The sequence below is a fragment of the Cervus elaphus genome, chromosome 33, assembly GCF_910594005.1.
Source record: "Cervus elaphus chromosome 33, mCerEla1.1, whole genome shotgun sequence".
Classification (NCBI taxonomy): Eukaryota; Metazoa; Chordata; class Mammalia; order Artiodactyla; family Cervidae; genus Cervus; species Cervus elaphus.
The window spans coordinates 78,917,416-78,934,325 of record NC_057847.1 but is presented as its reverse complement, the minus strand read 5'-3'; the positions used below and the strand labels follow the sequence as shown (position 1 = coordinate 78,934,325).

General features: G+C 50.9%; 1 protein-coding gene across 1 annotated transcript in view; it reads right to left on the bottom strand.

Moving 5' to 3' along the window:
• GYPC (glycophorin C (Gerbich blood group)) overlaps positions 1 to 16,008 on the bottom strand; it is a 45,147-nt gene extending 29,139 nt beyond the window's left edge. The window contains exon 1 of the mRNA XM_043894449.1: positions 15,731 to 16,008. Coding sequence (XP_043750384.1) covers positions 15,731 to 15,767 — 37 coding nt within the window. The 5' untranslated portion in view covers positions 15,768 to 16,008. The remainder of the gene's footprint in view (positions 1 to 15,730) is intronic.
• Positions 16,009 to 16,910: the final 902 nt, after the last annotated feature.

Genomic DNA, 16,910 nt, shown 5'->3' with positions numbered 1-16,910 from the left:
TCAGAACCATGCTAGAGCCTTAGCAGAGATGCTGAGGGGCTCCTCACTTGGGATGAGAAACCTCCTGGCAGGGAAAATTCAGGAAGGTGGTAGAATTCCAGCTGCTGCAGCGGGTGCTGGGAGACAGTCCCATCAGCCCGCTGCTGCCTTACCTGCCTGACTCCAGCTCCTAGTCTCCACTTCCCACTCCTCTCGCCCTGCACCGCCTCCCACCCGCTCCTCCGTCAGGCCGAGCCTGGCCCTCCGGCAGCACGGCTGCGTGCGCTGTGCGTGCGCTGTGCTCCGTCTCTGTGCCTCCTCACACGTTCAACCCCGTGTTTGGCTCCCTGGCTTCCTTTAGGTCCTTCTCAAATATCACCCCCCAGTGAAGACTCTCTGCCCGCTCTCCTGAGAAGGGCGCCGCCTCTTGTCCCTTGGGCCTCTCCCCGTTCCTGGCTCGCTCTTCCTCCCCACACTCAGTATCTTCTGACTTCCTGAGCGCTCTGCCTGCCTACCTGCGGGTCTGTGTCCATCTGTCCACCACCACTGAAATGTAAGCTCTCTTTTTGGAGGACTGTTGTTTGTGCAGTCGCATCCCCAGGGCCTGACACACAGTGGGTGCTCAAAACACACTCACGGACTGGGCTAAAAAGCTTGCTGATGCCGGTGGCAGCGTAGGAGTGTAGACTCAGGGAACCTATTGCTGAACTCAAGGTCCACTATCTTACAACTGGTGAAATGTGGACATACTTTTTCCTCTGAGTCAACATACCGAATCTGAAAAGAGGGATAATAACCTCCTGAAATGGGGAAAGATGTCACTAAGTTGGGTAAAGAAAATGTGGTACTTATATAGACTTGAATATTACTCAGCCATTAAAAGAATGAAATGTTGCCATTTGTAGCAAGATGAATGGATCTAGAGAGTGTCACACTGAAGTAAGAGAAATAGAACTAGCATATGATATTGCTTAAATGTGGAATTTTTTAAAAAAGATACAAATGAACTTTTTACAAAACAGAAACAGACTCACAGACTTTGAGAACCAACTTATGGTCATCAGAGGGGAAGGGTTAGCCGGAGGGATAGACTAAAAGTGTGAAATTGACATGTACACGGTGTTGCATTTAAAATGGACAACCAACAAGGACCTACTATATAGCACAGGAACTCTGCTCAATATTATATAACAACCTAAATGGGAAAAGAAATTGAAAAGAACAGGTACACGTACATGTATACCTGAATAACTCTGCCGTACACCTGAGACTAACGCATCATGCTAATTAACCATATGCCAACACAAAATAAAAAGCTAATCAAAGAGAAACTAAACCAGGTTCAGGACAATGCTCCTATATCCCGATGCCTGCCTGGGCCCTGTGAGGAGCCCTGTTTCCTGAACGGGACGGGAGAGCTGGCTGGTCCGGGCACAGCCTGTCTGATGTGTGGCCCTTTTTCCTATACCTGCCCAGTTGGGGTGGGATTTTCTGCAAGGCAGGAGGAGAGCCCTGGCTGCCTATGTTTATGGGGGCAGGGGTGGACAGGTGACGAGAGGGCAAAAGAAGGTAAAAGCCACAGGAGGGACCCTTCCTTCCCTTGGCAGCTTGGGTGGATCAGCTCATCTTCACCCAGGTGAGCCAGGCCTGGCCTGATGGGCCTCCCTGGCTGCTACCTGGTCCCTAGCCTCGGCGGCAGGTCTTTCTTCTGTGGCTTCTCATCCATCCATGAGGCTATGGCTTCCCCAGAGAGAAGTGCAGTGGGGCCAGGCGGGCTCCAGGCCTCGAATTCGAGCCACTGGAGGTGCTCCTATTGGTTTAAGACAGCAGTTGGGAAACTTTTTTGACGAAGGGCCACACACTAAAGAGTCTGTACATCATGTGGTCTCTGCTACAGCTCTGCTGTTGCCCCTTGAAGGAAGTTTGTTTTTAGAAACGAACGGGTGCAGCTGTGTTCCGATAAAGTGAAAGTGAAATTCGCTCAGTCGTGTCCGACTCTTCGCAATCCCATGAACTATACAGTGCATGGAATTCTTCAGGACAGAATACAGGAGTGGGTAGCCTATCCCTTCTCCAGGGGATCTTCCCAATTCAGGAATTGAACCAGGGTCTCCTGCTTGCAGGCAGATTGCAGGCTGAGCTCCCAGGGAAGCCCATTCCAATAAAACTTTATTTGTAAAAACAGGCAGCCTATGGGCCTTAGTCTACAGACCCTTGGCTTAAATCTGTGTCACTGAGCCTCTTTCTTCCCCCTCATATTGCAAATATTTGCAATATTTGCATTGTGGTGGCCCCGTGCTAGGCCTGGGCCTTTCCTACATCTCATTTAAGGTGCTCATGAGGATGAAGACTTGAGTGGCTAAGCTGCACCTTGAACCCAGGTCTGACATGTTTGCAGCCTATACTTTTAAATGGCCACCCTCTGCTCATTTTTTTCTTGGTGAGGGCCCTGTTCAATGGAGCAAGGAGAACCATAGAGAGACCCCCGGCAGAAAGCAGGGCAGTGAGGTGCAAGTTGAAAGATCATTAGCTATAAGAACACAGGACGCCATCCACTGCTGTGGCCACTTTGCACAGATTTCAGAGTCTGGCTGCACCCACGGCTCGCTGTGTCCTGAACACTCCATGAGTGTGACGGGATGCAGGCACCGGGGCAGTGGAGGCCACAGAGGCCGAGTCACCAACTCAAGTTCACCTACGCTGGTTACTGGTGGGGTTAAGACAGTGGCTGATGAGATGGTATGGGAGTGGCAGGTCCCACCTCTGATTTAAACCTTGCACAGGTTCAAGACCATCTCTGCAGTGAAGGCTATGGCCGGCCCTCTCTGACTGGGGTCTGTGCACCTCCCCTGGCCAGTTGCACTGATTAGAGAGGCCTCATCACAGAGGGCCCTTCCAGGGAATCTTGAGTCCTGAGATGGCAGGTCCCAGACCAGAACAAAGCGCTTATTCAAGTGGCCACAGCCTGGCTACACCAAAGGCTTGCTCCAGGGAGGCCTGGGGAGGTCTGGGAAGCATTTGTACAAGGGTCCCCGAGTGGAGCTGGTTGGCTCGGGAGACACCAGGAACTAAGGTCAAGGAGAACGACCATCCTCTGTTCATTTCTTCTTAGAGGAGGCCCCACTCAAGGGAGCTCAAAGAGCCCTGGAGACCCCAGGCAGAAAGCAGGGCAGCGAGCAGTCAACCTTTTATCTGTGCAGACAGTCAACACTCTGTTTCTAGAGCCTCAGGGCAGAGAGGGCGGGAACCAGGATAATCGTGCCTCTGGGTGGTGTGACCCTGTGGCTCTTACCAAAGGAACAGAGGACAGTGAACAGTCGGCCAGAGACCAAAGCCTCAGGAAACAAACAGCCCGGAAACACGCCTCACAGGGCGTCTGAGCTTCGGAGGAAAACCATGGGTTTCATCTGTCATTGACTGCAATGTCTTCAAAGATGTATTCTGACTTTCTCTAGCATTATGTGCCTTTTCAGTGAGTGACAAATGTCATTTCACTCGAATGTGTTCTTTAAAAATAGCATGTTCCAGAAGATCTTTTCAGAAGCTCCAAGATTCTTAAATAGGAAATGACCTAGGAGTAGCGACCAAAGCCTGATATAAATAAGCGTAGCTAAAAAGCCCATTGGAACCAACCTTCTTTCACTCCTGTGAAAGAGAATTTTGTTCTCTTTTGAAACTTTCCACTGTCTACACATACAAACAGTGATACTGAGCAGGGTTGAAAAGATGGCCTTGGGGTGGGAGCACCTGGGTTCAAATCACAGCCCTGCCACTCACAGCCTGTCCTACATCCAGGGGAAGGGGGCACCATCCACAGACCCATCTCACAGAGAAGGAGGGTGACAAGGAAAGAAGACTTTGAACCAACATTTGCTCAGCACGTGTGACACATCAGATCATCCACACTCACAGCAGGTACCCCATACACTTGCACTATTTTCTGTATTTGAACATTCTTTCAACTTGTCTTAACTTCAGTCATTCCCTGAGTTAGAACATTCTCAACAATGAACCTTGGTCTGTGAACTAAAATATTGCCTGCCACATCAGTAAGCAAAGGATGTTGCAGCCATCAAGCCATCTCATCATAGTCACTCAGACAGTCAGCCCCGAGGGAACTTAGGGTGGAAGCCGGACACCTGCCATCTAGCGCCCTGCTGCGCGCCACCCCTCTGAGACCCTGGATGAGAAAGCACAGGCTCCTGGCCCCCCATAGCCTAGCTGCACATCAAAGAAATTATTGCAGTGAACCTAGATTCTTGCATCTTCCCAGACACAGAAAAGTGCTGAATTCATTAACTTAAGATGTCTAGTTTTCTTTGATAAACAGTAATCTTTTGATTACTTGATGTTCCAACTACGTGGTCTTTTGTTGCAAAACCTTCTATATATCCTGGCTTTCCCTTTGCCTCTTTGGAGCAGTCTTTCAGAGCTATCTGAGAGGCTGCATCTTGGGTTTAAGTCCTCAGATTTATCCACCAAATAAAACATAATTCTAAACTTTTAGGCTGTGCATTGACAAGTTCTTCAAGGACAAAATCTTAATTCAACAAGATAAACCTATGTCAAGTTAAGGAGAAATACACCATAATTTAATATTAGCTATCAATGTTAACTAATTTTAGATAGCAATTTATATTTAAGAAGTTAAGTTAGTCTTTAAATTGCTAGATATCTATTCAGCTATGAAGAATCACAAGAAGCCACAGGTGATTCAATCTGGAACCTGAATTCAGTTGCTGAGAAATGTCTCAGTAAGGGGGCTGGATGCTTTTTATTCCTGTCATGATGTGTGGCCCAAGAAGCCCAAGGATTCTCTGAGGACAATGATCTTGTCTTAGACTTTATCTCCTCTTACATCCCTAGGGCAGGGTGGATACATAGAAGTCTCAAGTTTCTGTTGATGAACCAGGGATGTACATGGTCACTACTAAACATTTGAGGATAAATTGCTTCCCTAATGGAATCACCCATCTTTTGGGTTGGCCAAAAATTTCATTTGGGTTTAAAAACCTGAACAAAATTTTTGGCAGACAGAATAGTTTCTAACTTTTCAGATTTTCTTCATGGAGTCTCGAGTTTGATAAGAACCTTTCTTATGGAGCTGGGTGTATGCTGCAGTCTGGCTGTAGGCAAATAATTTAACCACGTATGTTCACGCATGCCAAGTCGCTTCAGTCGTGTCCGATTCTCTGCGACCCCAGACTGCAGCCTGCGAGGCTCCTCTGTCCGTGGGATTCTCCAGGCAAGATTACTGGAATGAGTTGCCATGCCCTCCTCAATTTAACCACAGTGAGAGCATTTTATGGCTTCATGTGATGAAAATGTCTAATATGGAAGGATCCTCCAAAAGCCCCAAAACATCATCACTAACAACAAATAGTAATGAGACCTCAGGTGGCCATTCTGGGACACCCCAGCCAGGAGACTGGAAACCAGGTGACCGGGGCCCTCGGTGTCCAGCCATAACTTGACAGTGACAATCACAACGGGGTCCAGGCGTGGAGACGCCAGGCTGCAGCGCCACTATACAGATGGGCTTTTTACCTCTTTCATATTTCCAGACTTCATCTCAGAATTTATTTTGTAGAAATGTCATTTCTCCTGAAAATAATTGCAATGGAGATTTGTTGCTCTGACATTATTTTTTAATGTGTGTGTTTTTGGGGGGTGGGGACCCCGGGTGGGAAGTCATTGCTTTTGGAGATTCAAGGATGGGTAGACTTCATTCCTTTTGGTGACTCTATAGTCCCAGCATCAGTTCCTCAAAGTCATTACATCATCCTGTCCCCACTTAAGAACCTGATGAGTGAATTTCTGTGGAAAAACAGTGCATTCCCAAGGGAATCAGAGATACGTACCCCCAACTTGCTCCACATACTACCTCTGGTTGTGTAACCCTCCCAACATTTCTGAGCTTCGCTTTATTCACCTACCAGAGAAGGCAAGTAGTGCCTCCTTTTTTTCTTTATTTTTTTAAATTGAAGTATAGTTGATTACAATGTTGTGTTAATTACAGCTGTTATAGCAAAGTAATTCAGTTATACATATATATGCATCCCTTTTAAAATATTCTTTTTCATTCTAGTTTACCATAAGATATTGAATATAGTTCTCTGTGCTATACAACAGGAGAACAGACTGCGGTTGCAAGGGCGAGAGGGATGCAGGGAAGATGGAGTGGGAAGTTCAGGTAAGCATATGTAGGCTTCTATACACAGAATGGATAAACAAAAAGTAGTGACTCCTGAATGAAGAAAGGAAATAGATTTGGGAGTGCCTAGCAAAGAAGAACACGTAGTGTAGGAATGGTCCCACGCTGGTGATATTTCAACAAAAGACAAGTCTGCCGACGCAGGGGTGGGTCTGTGGTGGAGGCATTCCAGGAATTGGCCAGGAATTGGTGGGGGCATTATTCTCTCTGGGTGCCCTTGTGGTGACCCTGAGAGGCAGCTGCCCACTGCCTCCCTGAGGAAGAGTAGGACCTGTGTGTGGGTTGGCCTCAGCTGGTACAACGGTCACAGCCCAGCCCTCGCAGGCCACAAGGAGCATTTCATCAGCAGCTGCTCGGCTGCCAGGTGGGGGCTCGCGGAGGCGGGCAAAGCCAGCACAAGTGGCCCCACACGGGGTGGAAAAAGAAAGGCCTTTCCTTCCAAGGCAGGAGAGTAAACTCAGGGACACAGGGAGATGAGCACACCACTGGACTGCCAGGGCCATGGGCAACACCCAACCCCGCCCCAGCATGCGTCTGCCACATCCCAGAGGCGGATGGATACACCGAGCTGGCGGCCGGCAGCGCCAGTGATGCCCGGTGAGGCCCTGGGGGAATAGTCCGTTTGAACCTCAGTTTCCATGTTTCTAAGCTGGAATTAATAAAATCTACATCTGGGGAGATGGTGAAGGACAGGGAAGCCTGACGTGCAGCAGTCCACGGGGTGACAAAGAGTCGGACACGGCTGAGCGGCTGAAAAACAACGGCCGGGTAACATCTTCGGGCTGAACAGGGTACCCTGCGTGCCCTCCCTGGGCGCGGCCAGCTGCACGCCCACCGGGCCTCTGCGCCTGCGCTGAGACCCACCGTCCAGTGGCCACGGTGAGCCCAGCGGGCTGTGCGTGCTGCCCCGGGCCCTTCCCTGGATGGCCTCCGTACACCGAGGTCCTCCGTCTTTATCTCTGTCTGGTCTCGTCGTGAACTGCCTTCCTCCCGTCACCTGGCTACCCCGTAGGTATCTGAAAGCCACCTCTGCTCTAGAGACTCTTCCCACTTCCTTCTTGATTTTTTACATATAATTGTACAATGAACACAAATTGCTTCTTTCGCAGTGAAACAGGGCAGAACTTTTAAACTTTGATGTAAAGAACAACAGCCTAAATTCATGGCTGAAAAAGGCAAGAGGATAAGAGAAATACAGAAATAGAGATAGGGCTTCCCTGATAGTCCAGTGGTTAGGACGCTGGGTTTTCACTGCAGGGGGCACGGGTTCGATCCCTGATTAAGGAAATAAAATTTTTTTTGCAACGCCAAAGTTTTATTTTTTTTTTTAAAGGGAGTATTCTGGGTATCCTCAAGCATTTCCTTTTGATTCTGGCAATCTCCCAGGGTACAGGCAAACAGCAGGCATGGGGGAGCCACTGCAGCTGCCCAGCCCAGGAGCCCTGCCTTTGTTGGGGTGGGCAGGACTGCTGGGGAGCAGGAGAGTGGGGGATCTGACGTGGAAGCCCTGCAGAGGGTCAGGGTTGCGGTCACTGGGCAGGGACCAGTGGGTAACAGGCCCTGGGGCCTGGATGGGCTGAGCCAGGGGGCCTCTGTGGGCCTAGGTGCTCTGCCTTCCTGGGTCCTTTCTCCCCACCCCCCATGTTAACAATCATATTTTAGAGGGGACATTGATGTAAAGACAAATACAAGGTTTAGTCTTTAAAGTTCACTTTCCCCTTTTGATTGTAAAAGAAACACCTTTTTCTGTGGTTCTCTAAAAGCGCTAAGTGCTGTGCCAAATGTGCGAGGTGGCCCTGGCTGAGTCCCTTGTAGAAACACCTACTGTGCCTGAGCGAGGGCTGGTGGCTCTCGGCAACTCACGTTGCCTCTTGAGCTTCTGTATCATCACATGCAAAACGGAGATAAAATACTCACCGGAGGGCTGCTAGAGGGTGAAATGAGATAACTTAAGCAGAGTGCAGCCAATTTTTTATGCTCTGAGTCAGGGAGACAGTTGGTCAGGACAGTTTATAGAATTTGTGGAAAAGAGGGAAAAAAGAGATTTTAGAAATTAAAAAGACAACTCCGGATTTTCAACCAAAGCTGAACTGAATTCTCTAAATTGAGACCTTTGGAAGAAGCTGAAGTAAAGTTATTCAAATGACAAATCAATCCCAGGGCACAACCAAAGGAGAGAAGACCCAGCTTCCTCGCAGGAGCGCAGGCACGGGTCGGAGGCCGGGAGTGGGAGAAGGGGGCCCAGGAGAGCGGGGCCACCAGCTCCGCACCCACCCAGTGGCAACATCGAGGGACAGACACTAAGGGCTTAGCAGCTGCAGGCCAGGCGGGAGGGAGGGAGCCCCGTGTGCACACAGGTTGGGGTGCTCAGGAGTGCTGGGAGGGCAAGGCATCGGGCTGAGCTAGAGGCCACTGGAGGCCACCGAGGGGCCGGGCTAACTCAGGACAGGGAAGGTGCAGGTGAATACGGGGCTGGCAGCGCTCTCAGTGTAGATCAGACTGTTTACACTGGTTGGCCCTTCACATCTCCCCATCCCTCCACCCACCCATGCATCCTTCCCTCTCTTCTTCCATCCACCCACCCATCTTGTCCATCCACCCCTCCATCCATTCACTCCTGTATGATTTTAAGGAGCCTACTCTTCCTCAAGACAGCCAAGACTCTTATTGTTAAGTGGGCGGTGAAGCTGAGGGAGCACGGGTTGTTCTCCTTGGATGCTAGCTAAGAAGACTAAGCCGCAGAGGGTGAAAGGGTGGTTCAGAGTCACAGCTGGTGGGGGAGAACACATGCAGTCTGCCCCACCTTGCTCACTCCGTGATACGTAGTGGGAGAACAGAGCCCTGGGACGAAGCTGTCCCAGCACAGAAGGGCGCGGTGTCCCAGAGCCACTGCCAAGGTGACTTCTGTGCTGGGCCTGAGGGCTTCGTCTAGGGCCCTAGGACCCGGGCAGACTTTGCCTCCTGCCTTTGGTATTATTTTCAGCGGCCAATGAGGAGACAAGGAGAGGAGCCGGACAGCGGAGAGTGAGCCAGAACTCGCTGAGCACAGACGGCAGAGCACGCGGGCAGGGACAGTGATAAACGCAAACCAGGCTTTGTGTCAGGAGCTTCACCCACGAGCTGAGAACAAACGGCCGCAGTCAGGTCAGAGCCCATCCACGTTCAAACCCAAAGCCTGACTCTAAAGCTGCTCTCTAGCCTCCTGGTCACTAGACAACGGAGGCCAAGTGTATTTGCACTAAATGGCTTCACAAGGTACCGCAGAGGGGCCTGAGCTTGAACTCCCTCCTTGCTAACGGCCGTGTGTATGGTGAGCATCCCAAGAGAAAGGACCTTTCACAGCCGGGGACTCTGCTGTCCAGTGAACACAGAGGTCACAGATAGGAACCCTGCACAAAGGGCAGATAGGACGATTTATCTAGTTTTGATCTGGCAAACCACAATCCCCTTCACTGTAAGACACGGCTGAAATATGTGTCCACAGCTACAAGTAAACAAGAAGACTCTCCATTCCAGGGCTCAAGGGGGTGTGCCGGGGCCCAGGGTCAGCTGGTAGCTGCATACGTGAACTCTCATAAAAGTGTGCATTGTATGAGGGAGAAGGGGGGTGGGGGCCCCAGCTGTGCTCCCTGCAAGTGACGTGCCAGCCAGTCCATCACAGTGGAGATAAAACACCTACACCAGGTGTGCAGTGAGGTGATGGAGCATCCTTGTCCAGAGCATGTTCCTCCCAAAGGCCCCAAATTCAAGCCTCCTTTCCTCGGAGACCCAGCAAGGGTCACAGGTGCGTCCACTGAGCAGCAGGGTATACCAGCCACAACGCTTTGGCGATAAAGAAGGGAGGTGTGGCAGATACAAGAGAGACTATAATAAAAGTGTCATAAAGAGTTACTCGTCACAGTCGTTTTAAATTCCCAGTGTGATAATTTCCACCTCTCTGTCTGGTTCTGATGCTGGCTCTATATCTTCAAATTGTGTGTTTCGTCTTCTTGTATGTCTTGTAATTTTTCTTGGCAGCCAGATGTGATATACTGGGTAAAATGACCTATTGTGATGGGGTGGTGAAGGGCAGGCAAAGGGGAGCACCCTATGGTCTAATGAGGTCTGCCCTTTAGAGAGCCCATCTCTCTGGACTGTGAACTTCCCAAGTGTCCCTCGGTGTGTTTCTGTCCTTGCAGGTGGGCACAGGAGGCTCGCATGGGCTGGAGGTGGGAATTTCCCTTCCTCTAGGTCAGTTCAGCTCTGACAGTATCACATCAGACCAGGCTCTGGTTAAGTTTCCCTGAGGCCAGACCTTGTTAAGAACAGGTGCACTTATCCCCTCCTTCCTGCTGGAACCTCAAGATGACTTTTGTCTGATATTTACTATGGGCACCTGGTCAAACTCCAGATGGTGGATCTCACCATATTGGGGGGGGGGGGCGGGGGTGCTTTCAATGGCTGGGCCCCTACTCCTAGGGTTTTTAACTCGCAGAGTTATCCACACTGTTTAGTTGCTAAGTCATGTCCAACTCTTGTGACCCCATGGACTGTAGCCTGTCAGGCTCCTCTGTCGATGGGATTCTCCAGGCAAGAATATTGGAGTAGGTTGCCATTTCCTTCTCCACACTGAGCCTTGAGCAATTTATCAATCCTAAAGAGTCAGGAATGAGAGCTGGAGAAGATGTTGGGCCAAAAGGAAGGGCGGGGCTTCAGAGCAGGAAGATGGGCAGCCAGTGATGCTCTGATACAGATCACCAGGCGAGGCAGGCCAGTGGCTGTCTCTGACCACAGGGAATGAGCACACAGGCTCTCCGGTGGCAGGAGGGAGGGTGACGGGAGTCGTGTGAGGTTCAGCCTGTGGGGGAGCCCAGCGTCTTGAGCTCATGCTCCCGCTGGCCTGAGAGAGAGAACTGACCCTTGACTGTATCTGCCCTTGGCTAAGATTTTGCACACTAACATTTGTTCTGGAAGGATGTACCCAGATTAAAGTTTATAATGATGAAGGGCAGGAAGTGGTGTTCCCACAGAAGTTCAGATTATGTAATGCTCTGAAGGAAACCCTGAGCAGAGATGGGGAGGGCAGACGGGGTAACAGAGGAGGCAAAAATGAAATACCAATCAGTGAATGCAGAGCGGAAGAGCTCTGTGGTGGTGCCTGGGGCCCATTTGCATGTTCTTAGAATTGGTTTTGGTTTGACTTTCTGTCCATTGCAATGTATTATTTACTGATACCCAAGTTCTGGATTAGGACCTATTGAGCAAATGATATTAAAAGGTGCTTTTGGCCCTTCGAATGGACATGGGCCCAGGAAGTGTTGGCCCTTGGGTGGTCTGTGCAGTCACCTGTTCGTGTCTGAGTTGTTGGCTGAGCACTTTTCTGAGCTAGGCCCCAAGTGGTAGGGGAGAGTTGGGGTCACAGAGTTTCTTGGAAGTCAGAATTCCTGAAAATGTGACAGACCCAGAAATTCCTCAGGCTGCAAAGCGTCCTCAGGGCCCCAGTGAGTGTTTTTCTAGTGTCAGGAGGGCCCAGGGAGGCCTTAACTGACCAGCAGGTATAGGTGTGTGTATGGGGGGCAGTACCCAGAGAGCCTGGAGGCCCGAAGCAGGAAGGTGTGAGGGTGTAGCTGGAGGGACAGGGTGGTCCAGGCAGGAGGAAGGACCCTAGGGGATGGCCCAAGCTGGCTGTGGAGGGCAGCAGCTGGCCCAGTGTGGGTCAGGCCCGACCACAGAGTCGGGGTGATGGCAAGCAATGGTGGACTAAGGCTGGACCACAGGCCTGGCCGAAAAGCTAAGGTGTGGTCGGCAGGTTCTGAGCATCTGTGCAAAGGCACAGTCCTGGTTTCCTGGGCATGGTCCTCATGGCCTGTGGGAGGCAGAAGGCCCTGCTTGGCACACACAGGCAGCAGGCACACACGGGCAGCAGGCCCATGTGCACCCTAGTGCCCCCCTCAGGTCAGCCTCTGTTGGCTCTGGAGTCTCATAGCCTGTGTCCACAGCCTGGCTGTGCCCTGGGGCCCTGGGGGCCCTGAGGATCATCACCCCCAGCCTCCAGTGTTTCACCTGCACAGCAGGGAGGAGCATGCCTGTGAGGCCAGGCAGTGCAGGCGTGACCCAGGCAAGGCTGGACCATGGGCCCAGGCATATAGGTTCTGACATTGCTTCTGTTCCGTTATCAAAAGCAAACTCACTGCTCTCTGCTAGGGAGACTCTGGAGATGATCAGCACCTGCAGGCCAGGTTTGCTAAATTCTGTTAACAACAACACCTGCCAATACCGCATCACTGGGCACGGCGCCAGACCCTCATTCTCTCGTTCATCACATGATTCCCAAGAAGTAGCTGTTGTGATCCCCAGTGACAGGTGAGAAAACTGAAGCTCCAAGGTCTCCTGCATCTCCTGAAAGTCAGTAAGTGTTGGGGACGGTATCCAGTCAAGTCTGACTCCCCAGCACAGCACTTGTGGGGCTCAGGTCCACCCTCTCACTCACCATGAGAGACAGGACACTTCATTTAACTTCTGGGGCATATTTCCTCATTGGGGGTAGGGAACCTGCTAGAAGTGGGCAAAGGCCATACAAGGTACTTCTCAGCAAAAGAAACACAGTATCTTACAGAAGTGCAAAAGCACGTGTAATTACAGAGGCACATTCAAAAGTGACAACATGGGTTACACATCAGATTGGCCAAGATAAAAACCACACAGAGAGAGTGAGGACGCGGGGAAACACCATTTTCATTGGCTGTCGGAAAGTGTTAGAAAGTCACGTGACCTTTTGAAGGGCATTTTTTCAGTATCTAAAAACATTTTACACGTATATACTTTTAGTCCAAATTAAATTCTGAGGGAAAGTATCCTAAATGTATATAAACACATGTATATGAAACCCTACTTACAAGGGTTGTCATGGCAGCACAGTGTCTGGTTAAAAAAAGAAATCAAAGACTGTACACAACCCAAATGTCCATTTTTGGAGGAATTGGTTAAATAACCCATTCATATTCATACTATGCAGCCCCAAGAAGGATGGATCTATATATGGTGATAAAGTATACTCTGTAAAACATGGTCTTATGAAAAAAAAAAAGATGAAGTAGAATACATGTTTCATTTTGTAAATGAAAAAGTAATTGTATAGATGTACAATACTTCTAGCAGGTTTCTCATAAATCTATAAAGTTCCTGCCCTGGAGGTGGGAAGAAAGTATCCTTTTCTATTATGAACTCTTCAAACATTGTTTAAATTTTCTTGTTTTGTTTGTAACTTGTGCTAAAGAGTGCCTGTTGTGTTTGCTCACCCTTTGGAAGGTGTTTAGGTTGGGGTCTCAGACGGGCCTTTGATGGACTATCTACCTGCCACTCAACGGGGCAGACTGACTTGACTTGCCAGCTTCTCCTTGCTGGTGAAGGGCCTCTCTCTCCACATGGTAGATGGGGTGGTGAGCTCCCACTGCAAACGCAGGACACCTCTTACCCCACATTCCTATTTCCCTGGAGGCACTGCAAGTCCCCAGAGATAACTGGCCAACTCTGGGCACCCTTGGAAGGTGCACTTGCGGACTGTGCCAAGGCCGTGTGACTCCCAAAGGCCACGGATATCTGGAGGGGTTGAGCAACAGCTTCGATGGAATGTCATTTGGCACTGAACACAATCCTCCCTGCTTCTGCCAGAGGTAGCGCATTCTATATAAAGCTGCCGGACCTGGCCATCTCCTCACTGAGCCTGATCCCTCCCCACCAGGGGCAAGGCACTGGATTTCTGCACATGACCCCTCCACAGTAATTGTGGCCCTTGGGTTTATGCACCCAGTTGGGTGGGGGAGGCCTGGCTGGGAGGAAGCAGCAGGTCCTCTTGTTCTAATCTCTGGTTCTTGGGGTGGGGTAGCGATGTAAACTGAGACAGGAAGGATATAGACACATCCTGCCTGAGTTAGCAGCGGTGGTGAGAAATAGAGCCCCATGGTTCTCCCACGGCAGAGATCCTGCCAGAAAGTAAATCCTAAGGGTAATCTGGAACTGTATGCAAGTAAGGGCTGTATCTCCATCAGTTCTGGAGGAGAAGTGTTTGCAGTCATCCGTCACGGGTCACGGTCTGAAACCTGAATCCTGGAGAACCGCTGTAGAGGGGCAGGGTGAGTGGATGGGTTGGGGGAGGGCAAGGCTCCCTGAGCATGCCCGTCTTCTCCAGACTGGAAGGATTTAGGCCTGCGCTTCCTTGGTACCTGAATTGGCCCCCTGAGACACACATACACACTAAATAGTATCTGATTCACACAGACACACACTCACTAGTGTCTGACTCACACTCACAGACACACACACAAAGGTCAACACGAACTCACAGGAGCTCATGGATTCTCAGTATGATAAAGATGCTGGAATTTATCAAGCGCTGAACATGTGTTCATCTCTATGCTGAGCCACTGATGTGTACCAACTCACAATCCAGACAGGCACACTATCCTCTTATTCCCACAAAGGGTGATGACACCGCAGCCAAGGGATGTCGGCTTGCCTCCGGTTCCTGTGATAAGCTGCACACACGTCCGGAAGCGGGCAGGGAGGAACTCGGACACTTCACCTCGTGGGCACACACATGGCCATGTACGCAGAGAGGCGGCCCAGCGGTGCTCAGCCAGGCTCAAGTTTGCTGCCTAAGGCCACACGGCCATTTTTTTAAAAGACATAAACAAATGGAGTGTGTCTCCAGTACCCATAACCAAGACCCTGTTAACTACTAAATGTGTTACATTATAGACTCAGAGAGTCTCCTCTGACAGTTTCTAAGAATCAGACCTAGCCAGGGTAGGGAGGAGTGATCAACAGTTTTTTGTGTGTTTGCTTGTTTTTTAAATGAAAATTTAATGTTTATTGCAAAAGCCCAACGGTGGGGGAGAGGGTGGGGTTGGGGGAGGCCCAGTAACGTTTCAGAACATTGCTTTTTGAAATTCACAAAGAACCCCAGCGGGATTTCCTGTCCTTAAGAAAGCAAGTGCTGGTTTTAAAAAGAAAGAAAACAGGCTCTGGAGAATTGCAACCGTCCAAACGGTCAAGGCGAGCCGAGCCGATCCCTGTAACATCTGCGTGTGGCTGGTTCCCTCCCGCCTGGGAGAGGAGAGGAGTCGGAGTTAGCAGAGTTAACTCCGAGTTTCTCAGAACGCGCCTCCGCCTTCCTGCCAGCGCAGCCCCGAAAACAAGTTGTTGTGCTTTCTCTCTGCGCTGCTTACCGATCTGTCTCTCCCTCTTCATTCTCTTAGGGGAAAAGTTCTGGCCGCAGGCACTTCCCCACCACCACACAAAGAAACAGAAAGCCAGCGGATGGCCGCTGGGACGGAGGTGGCCTCTCCAGGCCCGGGGCGCGCGGAGCCCGCGCGCCAGGCTCGGGGGACGCCGACCCCGCGATGCCCGATGCCCAGGGCGCTGCGACGCCCGGCTTCCCGCGAGGTTCGGTGAGGCGGTCGCGTGGGTCCCTCGCCCAGCGGGAGGCCGGGCCAGCCAGAGTCCCTGGGCGCCTTGGCCACAGTGCGGGCTCGCCCCCCGTCCCCGGCGGGTACTCACCTTGCTGGGTCGTGATCAGCGGCAGCGGCGTGCTCATCGCTGACCCGCGCGGGGCACGGCCCGGCGGACCGTGGCAAGGGTCGCGGTCGGCCGCTCCTGACCCTCAGCAGCCGGAGGAAGCGGCACCTGTGTCAGACTCCTCGGCTCGGGCCGCGGGGAGGGGCTCAGGCCGGAGATGGGCAGGCTTCACTTAGTTTTTTCTGCAGACTTGGCTGATGGGGTTCCCACCCATTTTTTTTTTTTTTTAAACACATACACCCGCCCACTTCTGAACTCTTCTGTGCTCTGACTTTCCTGCGCGGGAATCACATTTTTCTAACTAGTTTCTCTTTCTATCTGCAGCTAACAGATAGTGGTTGTGTTTGAGAATTACCCTGTGTGTGGGCTGAAAAGCCCGGAGAAGTGACGAGATGGCCTTCCCCGATGGCCTTCCCCGCCGCCACGGTCCGGGCAGGTGACCAAGGAGAGCCAGACTCAGGTTGGCGTCTTGGCGGATCCTCTGAGGCCTCTCAGAGCCGCGGAGCCCTGTGGCCTGCGGAGAGTTCCTGGCCTCCTCGTGACTTAGGGGAACTGTCCCAACCCATGGGCTTGTGTTGGGAAAGATTCTTAGAAAAAAAAGGGGTGCTGGCTAAAGACCGTGTCACTTGCTTGGATCACCTTTGTCTGAGGCTTTCAGATAGAGTGGAGTGTTTGGAGAACTCACTTTATTAGGCAATTAAAAACTCAACAGGGATTTTGACACTCTGGTTAAAAGAACTCTACCCATCTCAACCAAAAAGAATATTGTCTGATATATAGCATTATATTCTCTTCACCCGGCAGAGAGAAAGGCAGGTAGCTTCAGAAAACATCACCTTCATTTTAAATCCCTGTCCAAGGAAACACCCTGGCCTTCTCCTGTCTTACCTTTTCTGCGGAGCTTTCGCTGCTGTTTATGGACCGTCCCGTCTCTGCTGCGATCTCGGGGCACGTTTCCAGCGGTCTGTGCAGTGTGTGTGCATTTGGGATTACATCCAGACTGAACGCAACTCAGGACGCTCCCTGGAGGTGTGCAGTGCAGATGATCTGCCCGTTCCTCCCAGCCTAGACCACTCCAGGCGTCTTTACTAGAGCTGCCTGTTTGACACACTGGGAAAGTATTTCTAATTCTCTTTAGTTAGATAATGTTTATAGAGCTTTA